Source organism: Rhinopithecus roxellana, chromosome 3 (assembly GCF_007565055.1).
Source record: "Rhinopithecus roxellana isolate Shanxi Qingling chromosome 3, ASM756505v1, whole genome shotgun sequence".
Classification (NCBI taxonomy): Eukaryota; Metazoa; Chordata; class Mammalia; order Primates; family Cercopithecidae; genus Rhinopithecus; species Rhinopithecus roxellana.
The window spans coordinates 115,142,602-115,158,885 of record NC_044551.1 but is presented as its reverse complement, the minus strand read 5'-3'; the positions used below and the strand labels follow the sequence as shown (position 1 = coordinate 115,158,885).

The following is a 16,284-nucleotide window of genomic DNA, read 5'->3' as shown; positions in this document are numbered from 1 at the left end:
GGCTAAAAGGACACATAAGGTTAAGGATTTGGGCTAAATGAGAGGCCTCCACAGGGTCTGGAAAAGTAAATGGTGTCTCCCTGATGTAGCCAGACAGAAGTGCCCGGAGAACCAGAGGGAGGTCGGTGGTGCCATGGCATCTGCATTGGCTATTCAGGTACATCCCCGGAGGATAATGGTTGGGAATGGAGAGAAGACCTCGGAGAGAGAAGGGCCCAAAGTGAAGAGCTGCATATATTTCTTCCCTTCACACTGCACAGCCAGGACCCCAGCCGCTGCAGCTGCTCCTTTCTCAGGAGATCTGGGGAAACAAAGCTCCTGGCAAAGGAGGAGGGGAGGGGGCTGTGCGGACAGGGAAGTGGCCTTCGAGGAGCCTGCAAGCAGCAAGAGAAGGCCTGAGTGTCCTGGGGAAGCAGGGACACCTTGCTTCCAGATACAAGTCAGGGACCACCTCTTCCAGGAAGCCTTACTGGCCTCCACAAACTAGTCTGAGGACCTTTCTGTGCCCACTCCCATGCTTGGCGCTGCCTGCTGTCGTCTTGGGTCTGCGTCCCTGGCCCAGTGCTGCTCAGGCCCCTGGTTCAGAGGGTTCTTGGTTCAGAGGGCTTCTCACACGGGAGGATGGGCCGTGGGTTTGCCAGTCGGGCCCATGAGGAGGTATCTGAGCTGGGCGCAGCCCCATCCCCCAGGTGGGCCCTCCATCCCTCCCTCAGGCTGGAGCACCTTCCCTAAAAGCGACTTCAAAGGGCCGGTGTCGACAGCCGGGTTTGGGTCCGCGGACGGCAAATCCGAGGCCCGAGCAGGATCCAGGCCGTCGGGGCCATCCGAACCCGGGGGTCTCAGAGCTGGGCGGGGGTGCCGGGTTGCAGGCAGCCGAGGCTGAGGGCGGATCCTCAGAGCCCCCCGAAGTGGGAGGGTCGGGCCGGCCGCAGGGCCAATCCGGGCGCGCAGGGAGCGGGGGCGGGGGCTGGGACGAGGGGGGACCGGGGCGGGCTGGCCGGGGGCGGGGCGCGGCGTCCAGGCGGCGGCGGCGGCGGCGGTGGCTCCTCAGAGTCCGGTTCAAGCTCCGGCTGTGGCTCCGGCCCGCAATGCCCCATTCCGTGACCCTGCGCGGGCCTTCGCCCTGGGGCTTCCGCCTGGTGGGCGGCCGGGACTTCAGCGCGCCCCTCACCATCTCGCGGGTGAGTCTGGCGGCTGCGTGGCGGCAGGGCGGTCCCGGGTCTGAGACTCGGTCCTCGCGGTCCCGCCCGGGACCCAGATCCCCGATGTATCCGAGGCTTGAAGGCGGAGGGTGGGCCTGGGTGCCCCACATGCTATAGAGGCGGCTTCCAGGCAGGGCCGGCAGCCACAGCCGCCCTCCTCCCACGCTGGGCCTGTCTGCCAGATCCCGCGGAGAATCTTCCAAGAGTTCACGCACCGGCCTCCCCGCTGGCCTCATCTGGGGGGAGCCACTGTGGACCCGGGAAGGACCTGCGGGGATGGGCCAGGGGTCTAGACAGCTCTACAGAGAGAGGCCCAGAAACTTTTCACTCACCCCTGCCTGAATATCTGGGGCAAAATGATTTAGAACCCCCCCTTCCCCTATCAGGGGTCCCTGCTGGCAGACCTGGGTGACCCAGGGAGGTCTGGGGTCCTCGCTGAATCTGAGAAGAGAAAGGTCCATCCACTTCCCACTTTGGGCGTGAGTCAGTCTCTCATTCATGACCTCAGTCACCCTAAGGGGAAGTGACCAGGAATAATTCTGGCTTCCAGGGGAAAGGGAAACTTGACTGTGAGGTTGTGAGACCCCTCCCCACAAGACGACACAAAGCCAGGGGTCAGGACAGCCTCAGGCCTGTTCCTCAAGTTTCCCAGGGCCCTGCCTTGCCCATGGAGAAGGAAAAGGAGCGGGCACAGCCCTGGAGCGTGGCTAGTCTGAGTATAGAGGAGTGGAGGAGGTGACTCAGGCCCTGTTCAAGGGGGTGCCTGTCTAGAGGAGACAGGATCCTGGCCCAGCCTTGATGTCCTCGTGTCTGGAGGGCCAAAAGAGAGGACTCAGACCCTGCCCTTGGGGGGCCCCAGCCTAAGAGACAGAAGAGGAGAGAACCCAGGCCCTGCCCTTGGCGGCTCTCAGTCTGGAAGGAGCAGAGATGACCTGAAACCATCTGACGACCATCCCTTGCTCCCACACAGGCTGATCTTGTCTTTGGGGGCCTGTGTCAGAGGCACAGAGAAGCACCTTCCCCCACCCTACTGCCACCTCTTGCCATGGGGGCTGGGCCAAGCTGGCTGGGCTTTCAGAGACTTCTCTACAGTTCTTGGGAGGGGGTGGGCACCAGGTGGAGCATGGAATCATGGAGTCCCGTTTCTGGGGGCCAGGGTGACAGGCAGGCCCAGCTGTCCTAGGAGGCTTCCCACATCTGCCCTCACTGCCAGGTCCCTGGGGCCGAGTGAGGTGGGCCTTCAGCAAATCCTGGAGCCTTTCATCTCCCTCTTTCCTATTGGATTCCTGCTGTGTGTGTGTGTGTGTGTGTGTGTGTGTGTGTGTGTGTGTGTGTGTGTGCAAGCCTGTGTCTGCTTGTGTGTGTCATGCTGTGTGTCCGCTGAGGGGACTAGTGGGGGCACTAAGCAGGCTGGCCAGGCACCCTGGGCGTGAGGCCGCTGACAGGCTCAGTGGCGGCGGCTGACGGCTGCAGGCGGCAGCGAGCTGAGACATCTGTTGCCCACGCGGCTGCCTGCCCGCCGAGGAAAGGCCTCCACACGTCACAGCCATCATAGCCGCGGCTGTGGCAGCAGCAGCAGCAACAGCCTTGTTTGGAGCTGACTGGGGATGCAGGCCCCAGGCAGGAGGGCAGTCTGGGAGAAGGTTTGCCAGGAAGAGCCTCCCTTGTCCCCCAAAGTCACGCGGCAGCAGCTCAGGCCCTAGGAGCCAGGATGGCTGAGGTTGGGTTTGGGTGGGATCTGGGGAGATTTACAGTGCTGGGGAGGCACAGGCCACAGCTTGCCTAGCAGGTACCTCCGGGGCAGGTCTACAGGGACTGAAGATATGTGGGAGTGTCTTCACCAAGGGGGCTCAAGATCCAGCCCCTCCCTTGCTTCCAGGACCTCCCCTACCAGGGACCCAATAGGGAGGGACAGCCTCACGCAGACAGGGAGGAGGCTATCAACTTGGCAGGGCTGGGAGCTTGCAATCTCAGCTGATGAAGCCTCGGGGAGTCCCAAGAACATCATCTGGGGCTCCTTCCCCACAACCTATAATGATGGCTGGCCTTGGCCAAGCATCCAGGGTGTGCCAGGCCCCACCCTAATGCGTGTTGGTAACAGCTCCCTCCAGTCCCTGGAATGAGCACCACCTTATGTCCAGCCTCCTGTGGGAGCTTTACACGCTCTGATTTTCTCAAGTAGTCCTTACAACAGCCTTTAGAAGTAAGGACTCCCTCTGGCCTTACATAGATGAAGACCCAGGCACAGAGAGGCCAATGTAATCGACCCAGAGAAGCAAAGTGGAGACAGGAGGAATCCAGGCAGTCTGGAGTTTGCTGTGACTGTGTGGGACAATGTGGCACCTGGTTCTGACTTGGACTCCTAGCCCACCACAACATCTAGGCTGGGTGGATCAGGGGCTGGGAATGCAGCCACTACCGGTGAGGGGCTGATTAATGCCCTCACCGCTCACCTCACTTCACTGTTCTTGTCTCTGTTCCTTCTTTCTGTTTATCCTGTGCTTAGGAGCTAGAGGGATCGGCCTGAATTCCACTCTGTCCTGTGACTTCCCTGCTTAGAGCCCTCCATGGTTCCCAATCACCCAGGAGAAATGCCAGCTTCCCACCCGCGTGTACAAGGCTCTGCAAGATCTGTTCCCTGCCTGTTCTCTGACTTCATCTCTTCCACCCTCCCCTCACTCATGATGCTCAGGCCATACAACCTTCCTTCTACTTTCTCTCCAGATGTGCCATTATACATGCTGGTCCTTCTGCCTGGAACACTATCTCTCCCTCGGATACCCTCTTTTCCCTTACCCCTTTTGGAAGAAAAGTACAGGTATTAAAAGCGTAGTTTTAAATTTGGACCCGGGTGGCCTGGATTGAAATCTTGATTCAATCTTTTATCAATTAACTATCCTTCTGTACTTCTCTGGACCTCCATTTCCTGATCTAGGAAATGGGCTTGCCTTCAGCATTAATGAGATAATGCATGTAAAGGTGGCTGGGAGAGTCACAATTTCTTGGCCTCACACCCTCTCTGACCAGAACTCCCCTAGCTCAATAGAGCTGGCAGCATCCCAGCCACCCCTGCTTTCAAGAAACTTCCTCCGCCCACAGAAGCCTGAATGCACCCCTTGTGCTGGCTGAGTCATCCTGCCGCAGTTAGCCGCCCCCTGAAGAAAGACTCCTCTCCAGTGTGGGGACTAAGGCATGGCACCCCTCCCCCAGGCTTCTCTTTCTTCATCTGTAAAATAGGGATGAGAACAGCCTCTGCCTCACCAGGTGGTTGAGGGCTTGTTGTGAGCTAGTTATGGGTAAAGCATAGAGCCCAGGCCCTGGCACAAGGCAGGTAAGGCAGGTATCCATGAAGGGGAAGAGGCGGAGGAGGGCCTTGAGGGGAGGGTGGGATGGTGCCAAGTGGGTGTCTCCCCCAGGATGACAGGCTTGCACAGGTGCCCAGGCCCTACAAGTGAACATTCATGATTGCCTGGTTGGCTGAGGGTGTCATGCTTCAGAAGAACGTTTCCTTGAAGCAGCCTAGTTCAGGACAGGTCAGCTTGGGCAGTGCCAGCACCAAGCCTCCAGCCAAGGAGCTGCCAGCACCTCAGCTTTGTCCACTCACTACTGAGACCTGGCTGAACTGAGCCTAGCTGGGCTTCCAGGAGTTCCCACCAGTAGGAGCTCCCACCCAAAAGAACGAGGTCACTGGCAGCTTTTGAACCAGCTGGGCACTGGCTGGAGAGGCTGGGTAAGAAATCTATTTCTAAAGGCTATGTTGGGGCCAAGGCAGGGTGAGGGGTGCTCCATTGCCTGGATTCCCCTGGGTTGCTTACCTAGGTATCTCTGTGAGTCTAACTCCACTCCCCATCCTAGCCTTCTTCCACTGACCAGCATTGTAAGAGCTTCCAAGTGTGAACACTGCTTGACCTTGAGAGGTCAATAGTGGCACTGAGGTAGCCTGAGTTCCTGTGCTGCAGGGGAAGTAGAGCTAGAATTCTGACCCCCAAGTGCAGGCTGGCAGCTGGAACTGGATGGCCCTGGACTTGCCCAGGGAGGTGATGTTCAGACCTTCCCATTTTAATTACAATGAAGTATTAACATGAACAATGTAGGGGGGAAAGGTGGTTATGGGAGCACACAGGGTAGTGAGATCCCAGAGAGGCTCCCAGAGGAAGTGGCCTCTATGCTGAGATCTGAAGGATGAGGATGTGGGAGTCAGAGGAATGTTCCAGGTAGAGGGAACAGCTTTTGCAGAAGTGTGGAGGTGAGTGACATATGGTGCCTCTGAACACCCCATAGACATTCACATGGTCTGGACAGAGTGTGGGTGTGGAGGTAAGGATGAGAGTTGAGATCAAGCAAGTAGGAAGGCAAGATCACTAAGGGTTTGAATGTTAGGTCAAGGGGTATGGTCTGTCTGGGTGGGGCCTTGTCTGTGTAGGGTATCTGTGACATGTCCATGCTCTGTATGTGTCTGTGAGCACATATGTCTCCATGTGTCTCTGTGGCCCCTGCATGTCCTTGGGCACACATGCAGGCTGCAAGAACAACATCCACTTGTCCCAGCCCAGAGGAAGCCCTTCTCGTATATCCTCATGCCCTGCCAAGCCTCCAGGTGCTGGAGTTGGAGGTGTTTCCAGCAAGGCTTCAGCCAGGCTACATGGGGACCTCAACCAGCCTCTCGGCTTGCCCATCCACAGGCCATGCTGGTAGCAGGCCACACTGGCTAGGTTCTGAGGTTGGAGGAGGCCTAGAGCAGAGCTTGCAGCAAGGCCACATCATGACTGTGCCCAGCCATCTGGCTTGTCTGCCCGCAGGTCCATGCTGGCAGCAAGGCTGCATTGGCTGCCCTGTGTCCAGGAGACCTGATCCAGGCCATCAATGGTGAGAGCACAGAGCTCATGACACACCTGGAGGCACAGAACCGCATCAAGGGCTGCCACGATCACCTCACACTGTCTGTGAGCAGGTATGCATAGATGGGCTGGGCTGGGAGGATGGCGGGACAAGGTAGGCAGTTATGGGCAGCCAGCATCTTGGGTGAGCACAGCTTCACACAGCTCAGCTCCTGGGCACCCCATCCAGGAAGAGTCCCAAGGAGTAGTACTTTCATGGGGGCCTGGCAGACACTGTTTAGAGCTGTAGCTTAAGAAGGGAAGAAATCCCCTTTTAACTTAGACTAGAAGTGTGTTGGGGCACTTATGGCAAGTGTTGCAGGCAACTGAAATAAGACCTTGAATAGCCTCTGGGACATTTGTTTCAGTCCTTTCCCCTCCCCTGAGTGACCAGCGTGATGACCATTTCAAAATAGTTTCTTGTGCAACACCTCGTTTAACCCTCATTTACCATCTTAAAAAAGGTAAAACCTAGTATAGTCCCCACTTCACAGATGAGACAAGTGAGGCTCAGAAAGGTTAGAAGGTGCTTAAAGTCACATAGAGAGGGAGTGGGGTAGCAAAATTTGACCTCAGGGCTCTCTCCTAAGACTACAGACCCTTTACTTGACTGCTGACCACTCCTACCAGCCCCGCAGCTGCCCTGCCACAGCCGTCCCCACCGTGGCCCACACGTCTGCCCTGGTTAAATATGGATTTGGGAAAAGTTCATGCTATGGACTGTGTAATGCTGTGCAGCCGATCAAGAAGGGAGGACAGGAGGTTGCCAAGCCCCATCTGTGCCCCATAAATTGTCCTGGGATGGAAGGTCCACTGGGAGTGGGGGTGGGGAGACCCAGCCTTCCTCAGGTCCTGGGTCTTTACTCAGCTCTGAGAAGCAGTTGGCCTAAGCCTGGCTGAGTGGGATCTCCCCACTCCCCTGCCCACCTCGATCCACAGAAGTCAGGCATAACTTATCAGCTCTGCCATGTTCACTGCTGATGGGGACTTCCATGACTCCCTGTGGAAGTGTGTGGGCAAAGCCTCCCCAAACCACAACACAGCTAACCATGCCTCTAAGCTGGCAGGGTGGGAGGTAAGCCATTGGCTTGGAGCCATTAAACATAGTGGAAAGGCCTGTGAGGTCGCCCCTGTTTATGCTTGGCCCATGACCAGATCGGGGTTGGGGTCAGGACCCCTGGCTGTGCCCGTGGCACTGAGTGGACCCAGCTGCAAGTCCAGGACCTTGTATGCTCTACCTGGCACATGGTGAGGATGCTCCATCTTTGGAGTTCAGCAAAGCTGGTCCTCATCCAGCCTCTGGAGCCTTAGGTGCCCAGATGACCTCTATGAGCCCAGGTTTCCTTTCCCATAAATGGATCACATTCATCACCCTCCTCCAGACTGAGATACAGGCTGGATGGGGGAAATGTCAGCACTGCTCTGCCCGTGAGTGGCCTCTGAAGCCTCCCCGGCTTGGCTGGGATCCTGGCCTCTGACTCACCTCCAGCCTTGTCTCTGTGTGACTGAACAAGGGCAGCCCTAGTGGTAGTGGAGTAGTGGGGAGGAGTGCCTCAGAGGGGGCCTGAGTCAGGAGCTTCCCAGAGTGTATGATGTCAGGGGAGGGTGGTGGGGTGGAGGTCCCCCTCCTTCTTTCCTTCCTTCCTTCCTCAGTCCTTTGTTCCAAACCAGGCATGGATGGAGCCAGAGGTCCACTGACCTGTTCCATTCTGGGCATTTCAGCCCCAAAATGTCACTGGCCATGGAGCAGATGAGAGCACATTCTCTACTATTACAGAGCTGGGTTGAGAATTATGCTGTGCTGACGCATAATGTTACCCATAAAAGAGAGAGAGGGAGAGAGAACTCTGCTGTACTCCAGCAAGTGATTTAATGTCTTGAGCCCATAACTTCCTCAACCAAAAATAGGGACCATCTTGTGATCTGGACACTGAGTGATGATGATGTACCAGGCTTGCTCAGTCAGAGTGAAAACCTGAGTCCTGCCCTGCAGCCCCCATCTCCAACCCTCATGCATGCAGACTCTGGGGGATCAAGATATGAAGGCCACCTTGACCCTCTGAGCCAACATTTCTTCTACTGGACACTTTCCCACCTGTAAGCTTTCTGACTCTGCTCCTTATCTTGCCTGCTGTGCCAGGACCTATGCCTGGGCCCAAAAGACACTCCTCCCTGCCCCCGCGACACACACCCACACAGCAAGGGCTCTGCACAGAATCAGCCTGTTGAGTTGGCTGGAGTGAGCTGCTCTGTGCTCTCGCTCCCGGGGTGACCAGCTTCCCTACCTACCCTCTTGTGTACAGCGAGCTCTAATCCCCCCACAGACTTCCCCATAGAATGAAAAGTGTATCAAAGGCCCAGCTTCCCCACTGGGCTTGTTTTGTTTTGAGCCCAAAGCCAGGCATCCAACAATCCAAGCAAAATCACACTTCCTGGGCATGTTCTATAGGTCCAGGACCTTCCTGACATCCACTCCAACACTGAGGCCACTGATAGAGTCCCTGTTGTCCATCACATGTGGCCCAAGGTACCTTTGCATAGCCTACTCTTTGCCTGTCATTTTGTTTAAAGAGCCCAGCCTGTGATGGAGGTTGACGCATGATTAAGCCTTTCATTCTGATCTGATGCATTGGGCCACATTAATGGCTCTGGGTACTTTGTGCCCTTTGACCCTTAGACGTCAGGCTCGTACTGCTCTTCTGGGCAGAACTTCAGGGAAGTTTAAGGCCAAATAGCCACACAAGATGTCCCAGTTTTATCCAAGAGAAGCTCTGAGTAGGCAGAGGCCACAGTTAGAGCTGTGAGTTAGGGTAGCCACTTGGGAGCCTGCTTGAGGGGACTAGAGACAGGGACTATGGGGCTGGTGTTGCCCTGGAGTAGCAGAGCTGTAATACCGAAGGCCTGGAGTAGAGAGGTAGCCTCCAAGGGACTAAGGAATGGGCAGAGGCAAGGAAGTGCAGAGTGAGTATGGACCATGGGTGTAGACAGATTATTAAAACCCTCAACTGAAGGGGCAGAAGTGGCAGGGGTAAGCTGCTATGTCAGTAGTGAGACCTCGAGAAGCCTCAGGAGGCTTTGTTGGGTGAGTTGGAGGACATTATTCCCCTTTGGTCTAACCAGCCTCACTTCACACCCACCCACCAGTCCCGGGTCCATGCCCCTTCCTGGCCTGCCTTCTCACAGGGCTACTGAGTGACAGGGCTGGGCCCTAGGCACGTAGCCTCTCGGCCTGCCTGCCCTGCTTATGGCAGGTTTACGATGTTTTTCTCCCTCCTGAGTGGTGTTTGGCTTTTGGTTTCTATGGCGAAGCAGGAATTTCCTAATGGCCTGTTTCCCATCTGGGTTGGGCAGACTCAGTGATGACTCTGCCGGCAGCAGCAGCAGGAGGAAAGACACACCCCTCAGAGCCTCCATTCCACCTACCCCAGAGCTGATGGACGCCTGACCCCACACCCCACCAGAGGCATCTCCAGATGCCCAGAGGATGAGTGGATAGGCTTCTAGCTGGTCAATGTGTGAGGCCTGACTTGCAGTGCTGTAAGCTGGGCCTCTTTGGGCTGAGCTTCTGTAGGCCACGAAGAGGGTGGAAGATTAGGGAAGCCACAGGCCTTGTCCTACAACCTCTCCAGGAACAGACCACAGAGGGATTGGGCAGCTGGTGGGGACAGAAGCATATAGCCCTGCCCCAGGAGGATGGCAGCTAGAGTTGTGGCTCATTGCCACAACAGTCACCATTGTGGTACAGGGGAAAGCGCTGGAGTGGTGTCCTTCTACCTGCAGGGCACAGCCCAGAGCCCAGCCCCTCTTGATCCTGGCTCCCAGGCATGGTGGCCTTGGTAGGAGACATATCTGACCATCACAATTTCTGCCACAGGCCTGAGGGCAGGAGCTGGCCCAGTGCCCCTGATGACAGCAAGGCTCAAGCACACAGGACCCACATCGACCCTGAGATCCAGGTATGTACAGACACTGCCTGGCCTGGCCTGGCTCAGAGTGAGCCCAAGGCAGAGGGGCCAGCATGCAGGTTCACCTGCACTGAGTGTCCTCACTGGGGCTCTCAGATACCCAAGACAAAGACTGAAGCAGAAATTTTCTCTGGACCGTGCCCATACCCCATCCCATATTCCTCAGATGATGAGCACCTGCGTGGCTCTGTCTCTACTCCAGGCAATCCTGGATTCTGGACCAAGGTGCCTATGATGTCCAGGAGCTGGGCTAGGCCTTGGTTTGTGGCTACCACACAGCCAGCTGGAGTTCACTCTGATGCCCAGTAATGCCAGACCATTAAGAAGTCACTGTGCTTGCAGCAGGGGAGGTTGGTGGCAGTCTCAGGCTGTGGAGTGACCTCAGGCTATGGGACACTCCTCTGGGTGCCCTATCCAAGCCTGAAGTTCTCTCCTGGTCATCCTGTGGTGCTTCTAGCAGAACTCAGGCTGCAGGCCTGTTTGCCCAGTCACCTTTCTGTATGTGATAGGAGTCATATCTCTGGTCCTGTCCTCAAGAATAGTGAGGGGATCAGGCTGTTCTAGGGTCTTGTTTTGCCATGGCATGAGGAGTAGCCAAGTGGGGATGACTGAGGTATCCAGAGCCATCACTGGGCCACAGAGTTTGGGCAAGGAAATTGGGATGGTCTGTGATGGAGCCAGAACCATGGGACCCAGCATGTGGGACCATTGCCTCCTGAGCCTGCCTTTGTCCACCCTCTCAACATGGAAGAAAAGGGGCCAAGGTAAGGAGAGGCTTCCCTGAACCAGAGGGAAGGATGTGCCTCAGCTTCTCCCTCACCATCTACCCCAATCCCATCTTGTTCTATTCCCTACCCTGCCTGGCTGGCATCCCTGAAGCCAGATGCTTACTACCTTCCAGACAGTGCCCATTCTGGCAGGGGAAAGGGACTTAGAAGTTCTGGGCTAGGGGAAGCCAGGGGCCAAAGGAGCCCAAAGTAGTCACATGACTCAGACAAGGAGTCGAGGAGGGCTTCCTGGAGGAAGGGGTATTGAAGCCAAGACCTGAAGGCCTAGGAATGGTAAGGCAGGCAAAGGGGGATAGGGAGAGGAAGTGTGGCCCAGAGGTGAGGTGTTGCACCACAGGTTCAGAGAAAAGGAAGGTCCAGAGGAAGGGAGGGCAAGGTGGGAGAAGTGAGAGGACAGAGATGAGAGATAAAGTGGTGGGGGAGGACCACAGAAAGGTTCTTGGGCTTCTCTATCCTGGACCTCAGCTGTTCTTACAGGGATCCACGGCCACATCTGTGTCTCAGAAGCTTGCTCTGGTGGCCCCATGGACCCCAGGCCTTAGGGGCAGGGGTACATGTTGGCATAGACAAATGAGCCAGGCTTGCCATGGGCCAGGCAGAGGGGAGCAGCATAGTGCGGGCCCCAAGCTCATGCATGAGGCCCAGCCTCCCTCAGAGGCAACAGTGCCAGGATGGACATGACGGGGTGGGGAGGGGGTTCAGTCTTCCAGGAGAGGCTCAAGGCCGGTGGGCCTGGGAGGCTGGCGACTGTAGAGCAGCTCGCCCTGCCCCCACACTTATTCTCATTGACTCCCTTGAAGACCAGGCTGCCAGTGGCTCAGACTGGAGAAGGAGGGAGTTTCCATAAGCACCAGGGCAGCCCCTCAGCTGCTGCCCCACTTTTGTACTTAAAAGGTCATGGACTCCATGGGTGGTGACAAAAACACTCCCACCCTGCCCCTGCAGGGCTGAGTCCTTGCTAACACAGACACAGGGCCCATTGTCCCCATGCTGCTCCCACCTTCTGCCTGAGTGGGGGTGTTGGGGAGGGGGTGGAGCTAGCTGGAGCCATTGAGGAGGAGAAGGAAACCACAGTTGGCCCTAGGACCAGCACAAGGTGCCCTGGCACACATCCCCGAGTGGGATGGGACAGGGCCAGCTGGAACTTCAGGCCCACCTTCCCTGTGGGGCCATAGGAGAACCTCCTTCTCTCAGGCCTCTTGTGGGAACACAGGAGGTACTTGGCCTAGCCCAGGGTGGAGGAAGGATGGTAATAAGTCAGGGTTTTCTGGAGGGAGTGGCAATTATGCTCAGAACCAGGTGATAGGGAGAAGCAAGTCAGGTGGAGCAGGCAGTCCTTGCACACTCAGCCTGTCCTCCCCAGACCAGCAGAGAGCTAGAACTGAGCCTCTAGGAGGTGGCACCTGCTCACCTGGACTCAGCGCCTGCCTCCAAGTTGAGTGTCCCAAAGCAGGTAGTTACCCCCATCCTGCTGAAAAATCCACTGAGGCTTCAACAACCAAGTGGGCAGCAGGCTGGTTCTCAGAGCAGAGGAGCATATGGTATGAGGTGCACCACCCACAGAGGGGGAAAATCCAGGACTGGGGGCCTAGGAATTCCCCTGACAGCCATTCATCCAATGAGTATGTGCTTTGTGCCAGGCACTGTGCAATTGTCTTATTTCATCTCCACAAGGAACCTGATGTGGAAAGCATCACATTCCCCAGCTCATAGATAAAGAAACAGGTTCAGAGAGGTGAAGTGACTTGCCCAGTTAGGGGATAACCCTGGGACTCAAAATAAAACTGAGGTAGCCGTGTGTGTCCTAGCCACAGAGTTCAGGCCTAGAGAGGCAACTGCATGGGTGGCCGTGGGAGGGGCAATGGCTCTGATGGCCCTGCAGTGGACCCCTCCACCCTGCTGGGTAGGGGTGAATGAGGGCCTCCTTCCTCCCAGTCCCAGTCCCTCCAACTCCTCCCTCCCACCAAAACCTCCGCCCAGAGGCTCAGCCACACCCCCACTGGCCACAGCCCATCTGGTCCCCATTAGAGGCCAGCCCTGCCTGCATGCCTGCCCGACAGACACATGTGTGAGAGCGCTCAGGTTTCTCAGGGGTTTTTGTTGGGCCTGATGTGAATAAGGATTTTCCTGTTGCTGCTGCATTGATGGGGGCCACCTGGGCAGCAAGACCCTCCTGTTTGTCTGTTGGGGTGGGGGAAATGGAGGGGGGCCCACCCAACTGCTGGTCTGCCTGTTCCCCAGGTTCCCACCATGCAAAAAGTAGGGGACAGTCAGGGCAGAACCCCGCAGGCTCAACTACACGTCAGAGCTGCCTAAGTCCAAACCAGGGCTCTTCCCACTATGATAGGCATGCTTTCCTGTCCACACTGCACTCTGTGTCCACACTGTAGAGCAGAGGAGGTTTACATGTCACTCCCAGGCTGAGGCTAAGACCTACCCCATGGCCTGGACTGAGCGTCATCCTAAAATCAGGCTGCTCTGGCTGCTAGCCCAGTCTCAGCCATGGAGGCCACCATGGCCATTCCCGGGGTGACCAGTGCTGGCTCCAAGTCTCTGTAACCATATGCGTGTGGTTAGTTTTATGTAGGAAGGTGCATGTGTGTTTTCCTTATGCATGTGTGTGTGTCTTTAAAACATACTTGTGAGAGTCTGCATGCCCCTGTTTACATTGCTGTGGGTGTGCTTATGTGCACTTGCAAGCTGGGAACAGCACAGCTCTGGACTCTGCAGGGACAAAGATCCCCAGTCCCCACTCATACCCACACACACAGAGATACTGCCCTCTCCTCATGGCTGAGGGGGCAGGTTCAGGACACCCCCCACAAAATGTTTCAGCCATGGGCGCCAGACTGGCTGTGGGGTAGTGGGGCAGAGAGCCTTGAGCCCTAGCCTGGTCTCTGCCCTTCATCTGCTGTGCCTGCAGAAGGCTCCTCCTTGTGGCCTGGAAAGCAGGAAATAGGGGACAGGTGTAGGCCCAGAAGGGGCTGACCTGACAATGGCACTCTTGAGCCTCAGCCTGCCCAAAGGGCCTTGGACACATGACAGTCAAGGACCCTTCCTGGCTGTAGGACAAGAGTTACCTTTTTGAGTTCCCAGCCGTGGGCCCACCCAGTACCCGCCACAGTTCAGGCAAGTGAGAAGGCTTGGTGCACCAGGGCCACCTCTGCCAGGAGGCCACATACCCTGCTGTAGCCACACTGACCTTAGGCTTCTTGGGAGAGGCCTGCCCCAGTACTACCCCTTCATGAGTGGTGGTAGGCAGAACCACTGCAGGGCTCACAAGCCCAGGCTGAGTCTCAGCTGCTCAGGTTTTTGTGTCTGACTTTCCAAGGATATTTCTCATTTCTGCAGGGCCAGAACCAGTCCCCAGGCCCAGTCCTTTCCCAAAAATCCCTTCCCTGACTGAGCACCACGGGCCAGAGGTGCCAGAGCAGAGGTAGCCAGCTGATATCCACCACCTGGCACAGCACAGCAAGGTGGAGGTGGGGTGAACAAGGAATGGCCAGAGGCCAGAGGGTCTCCCAGTGCCTTAGGCCTCTCTCTCATAGGACGGCAGTCCAATAACCAGCAGGCGGCCCTCAGGCACCGGGACTGGGCCAGAAGATGGCAGACCAAGCCTGGGATCTCCATATGGACAACCCCCTCGCTTTCCAGTCCCTCACAATGGCAGCAGCGAGGCCACCCTGCCAGCCCAGATGAGCACCCTGCATGTGTCTCCACCCCCCAGGTAGCACAGAGATGACTTCGGTGCCATGCCTAGAACCCATCTTAACCCTTGATCCCTCAAATCTCACCCAGTCCCATCCTGACCCCTGACACTTGATCCTTGGGTCTCAGCTGTTTGCATTCTGACTCATAAGCCTCACCAGACCCAAGTCCACAGAATGAAGGCTGGAACTGCATCCCTTCCTCCTCTACTTCTTTCTCCCTCCCAGCGCTGACCCAGCCAGAAGCCTCCCGCGAAGCCGGGACTGCAGAGTCGACCTGGGCTCCGAGGTGTACAGGATGCTGCGGGAGCCGGCCGAGTCCGTGGCTGCGGAGCCCAAGCAGTCAGGCTCCTTCCGCTACTTGCAGGGCATGCTAGAGGCCGGCGAGGGTGGTAAGACGCCTGCCACCTGTCCCCACCTGCCTTCCCACTCCCTGCAGTGCCCAGGTTGCCCCCTAGCGACCCCACATCCTGCCTCCCAGTCACCTGCCCTCCTCGGTCTCTGCGGCCCGGTCCCACACCCTTGCTACACCCTTGCTACGCCCTCGCTTCCTGATTCCCACTCCACCCCCTGTCGCTGCCCCTCACCCCACGCCCGCCAAACCCGTTCCCCAGTCTCGGTGCCGATGGCCCATCCGGCGCCCAACCAAACACCCCGCAGAAATGGAGTTCTGACCTCCTTACCCCGTTCATGCCACCTACGCTCCGGGTTTCAGGGGAGCGGCCAGGGCCTGGCGGACCCCGGAACCTCAAGCCCACGGCCAGCAAGCTGGGCTCTCCGTTGAGCGGCCTGCAGGGGCTGCCCGAGTGCACGCGCTGTGGCCACGGCATCGTGTGAGTACCCGCCCCCGCTGCCCTTCCCGGACCCCAGCCCTCCAGGGCCCTGGATGCGGGCGCAGTCGCGAACCTGTCAGTCACTCGACGCTGTCTTCTCTCGTTCCCCGCATCAGGGGCACCATCGTCAAGGCGCGGGACAAGCTCTACCATCCTGAGTGCTTCATGTGCAGCGACTGCGGCCTGAACCTCAAGCAGCGTGGTTACTTCTTTCTGGACGAGCGACTTTACTGTGAGAGCCACGCCAAGGCACGCGTGAAGCCGCCCGAGGGCTACGATGTGGTGGCGGTGTACCCCAACGCCAAGGTGGAACTCGTCTGAGCTGGGCCTCTGCTCCCACCCCTGCTTCTTAAGGTCCCTGCTCGGCCGGTGTAAATATGTTTCGCCCTGCCCCTCTAATAAAGTTCCTCTGCTCCACCTTGAACCTGTCACCTGGCCTGCCACCCTCCTGCATAGGCCATGCATGGCTCCCGAGTGCAGTGGCATCTGCTCAGGTGCCAGGAATGTCCTAGGCTCAGGGTGCAGTGGTGAGCACCCACTATGCTGCCCTGAAGGGGGCCGCAGCCTGGTGGAAGGCAGACCTGAATCACAACGGGGCAGCTCTAGTAATAGGAAGGTGAGGTCTGGGATGCTGCGTGCGGCGCGACGACAGGAGGTATGACCTGGGTGGGGTCAGGGAAGGTGTTAGCTGAGAACTAAGAGATGAGAGAGGCACTAACTCTACACGGGTTGGGGGGGGGAACTGTGTGTGCCAAGGTGAGTGGGGGGCGAGAAAGGCCCCTGTGGCCATCATCGGCACTAGCAGGGTGGGGGTGGGGTGCTGGCAGCCTCTGGAGCGATCGCTCCCCTGGAGAGCGTGATTGAGCGTGGAGATCACCTGGGCCGCCGCAGGCCGTCTGCACTTCCTGGCAT

At 57.5% G+C, this 16,284-nt stretch overlaps 1 protein-coding gene across 3 annotated transcripts; it reads left to right on the top strand.

Annotated features, from left to right (window-relative positions):
• Positions 1–997: 997 nt before the first annotated feature.
• On the top strand, positions 998–15,798 carry PDLIM4 (PDZ and LIM domain 4). Of its 3 annotated transcripts, XM_010360003.2 has the most exons (7): positions 998–1,181; positions 6,002–6,153; positions 9,954–10,035; positions 14,381–14,559; positions 14,768–14,931; positions 15,255–15,372; positions 15,489–15,796. In XM_010360003.2, exons 1-7 carry the CDS (start codon positions 1,089–1,091, stop codon positions 15,691–15,693), a joined length of 993 nt encoding a protein of 330 aa, XP_010358305.1. In that variant the 5' UTR covers positions 998–1,088; the 3' UTR covers positions 15,694–15,796. The 3 variants fall into 3 exon arrangements, with proteins under 3 accessions (XP_010358305.1, XP_010358306.1, XP_010358304.1); XM_010360004.2 differs by lacking the exon at positions 15,255–15,372 and having other exon boundaries at positions 15,489–15,798; XM_010360002.2 differs by having other exon boundaries at positions 14,768–15,372.
• The last annotated feature ends 486 nt before the right edge of the window (positions 15,799–16,284 follow it).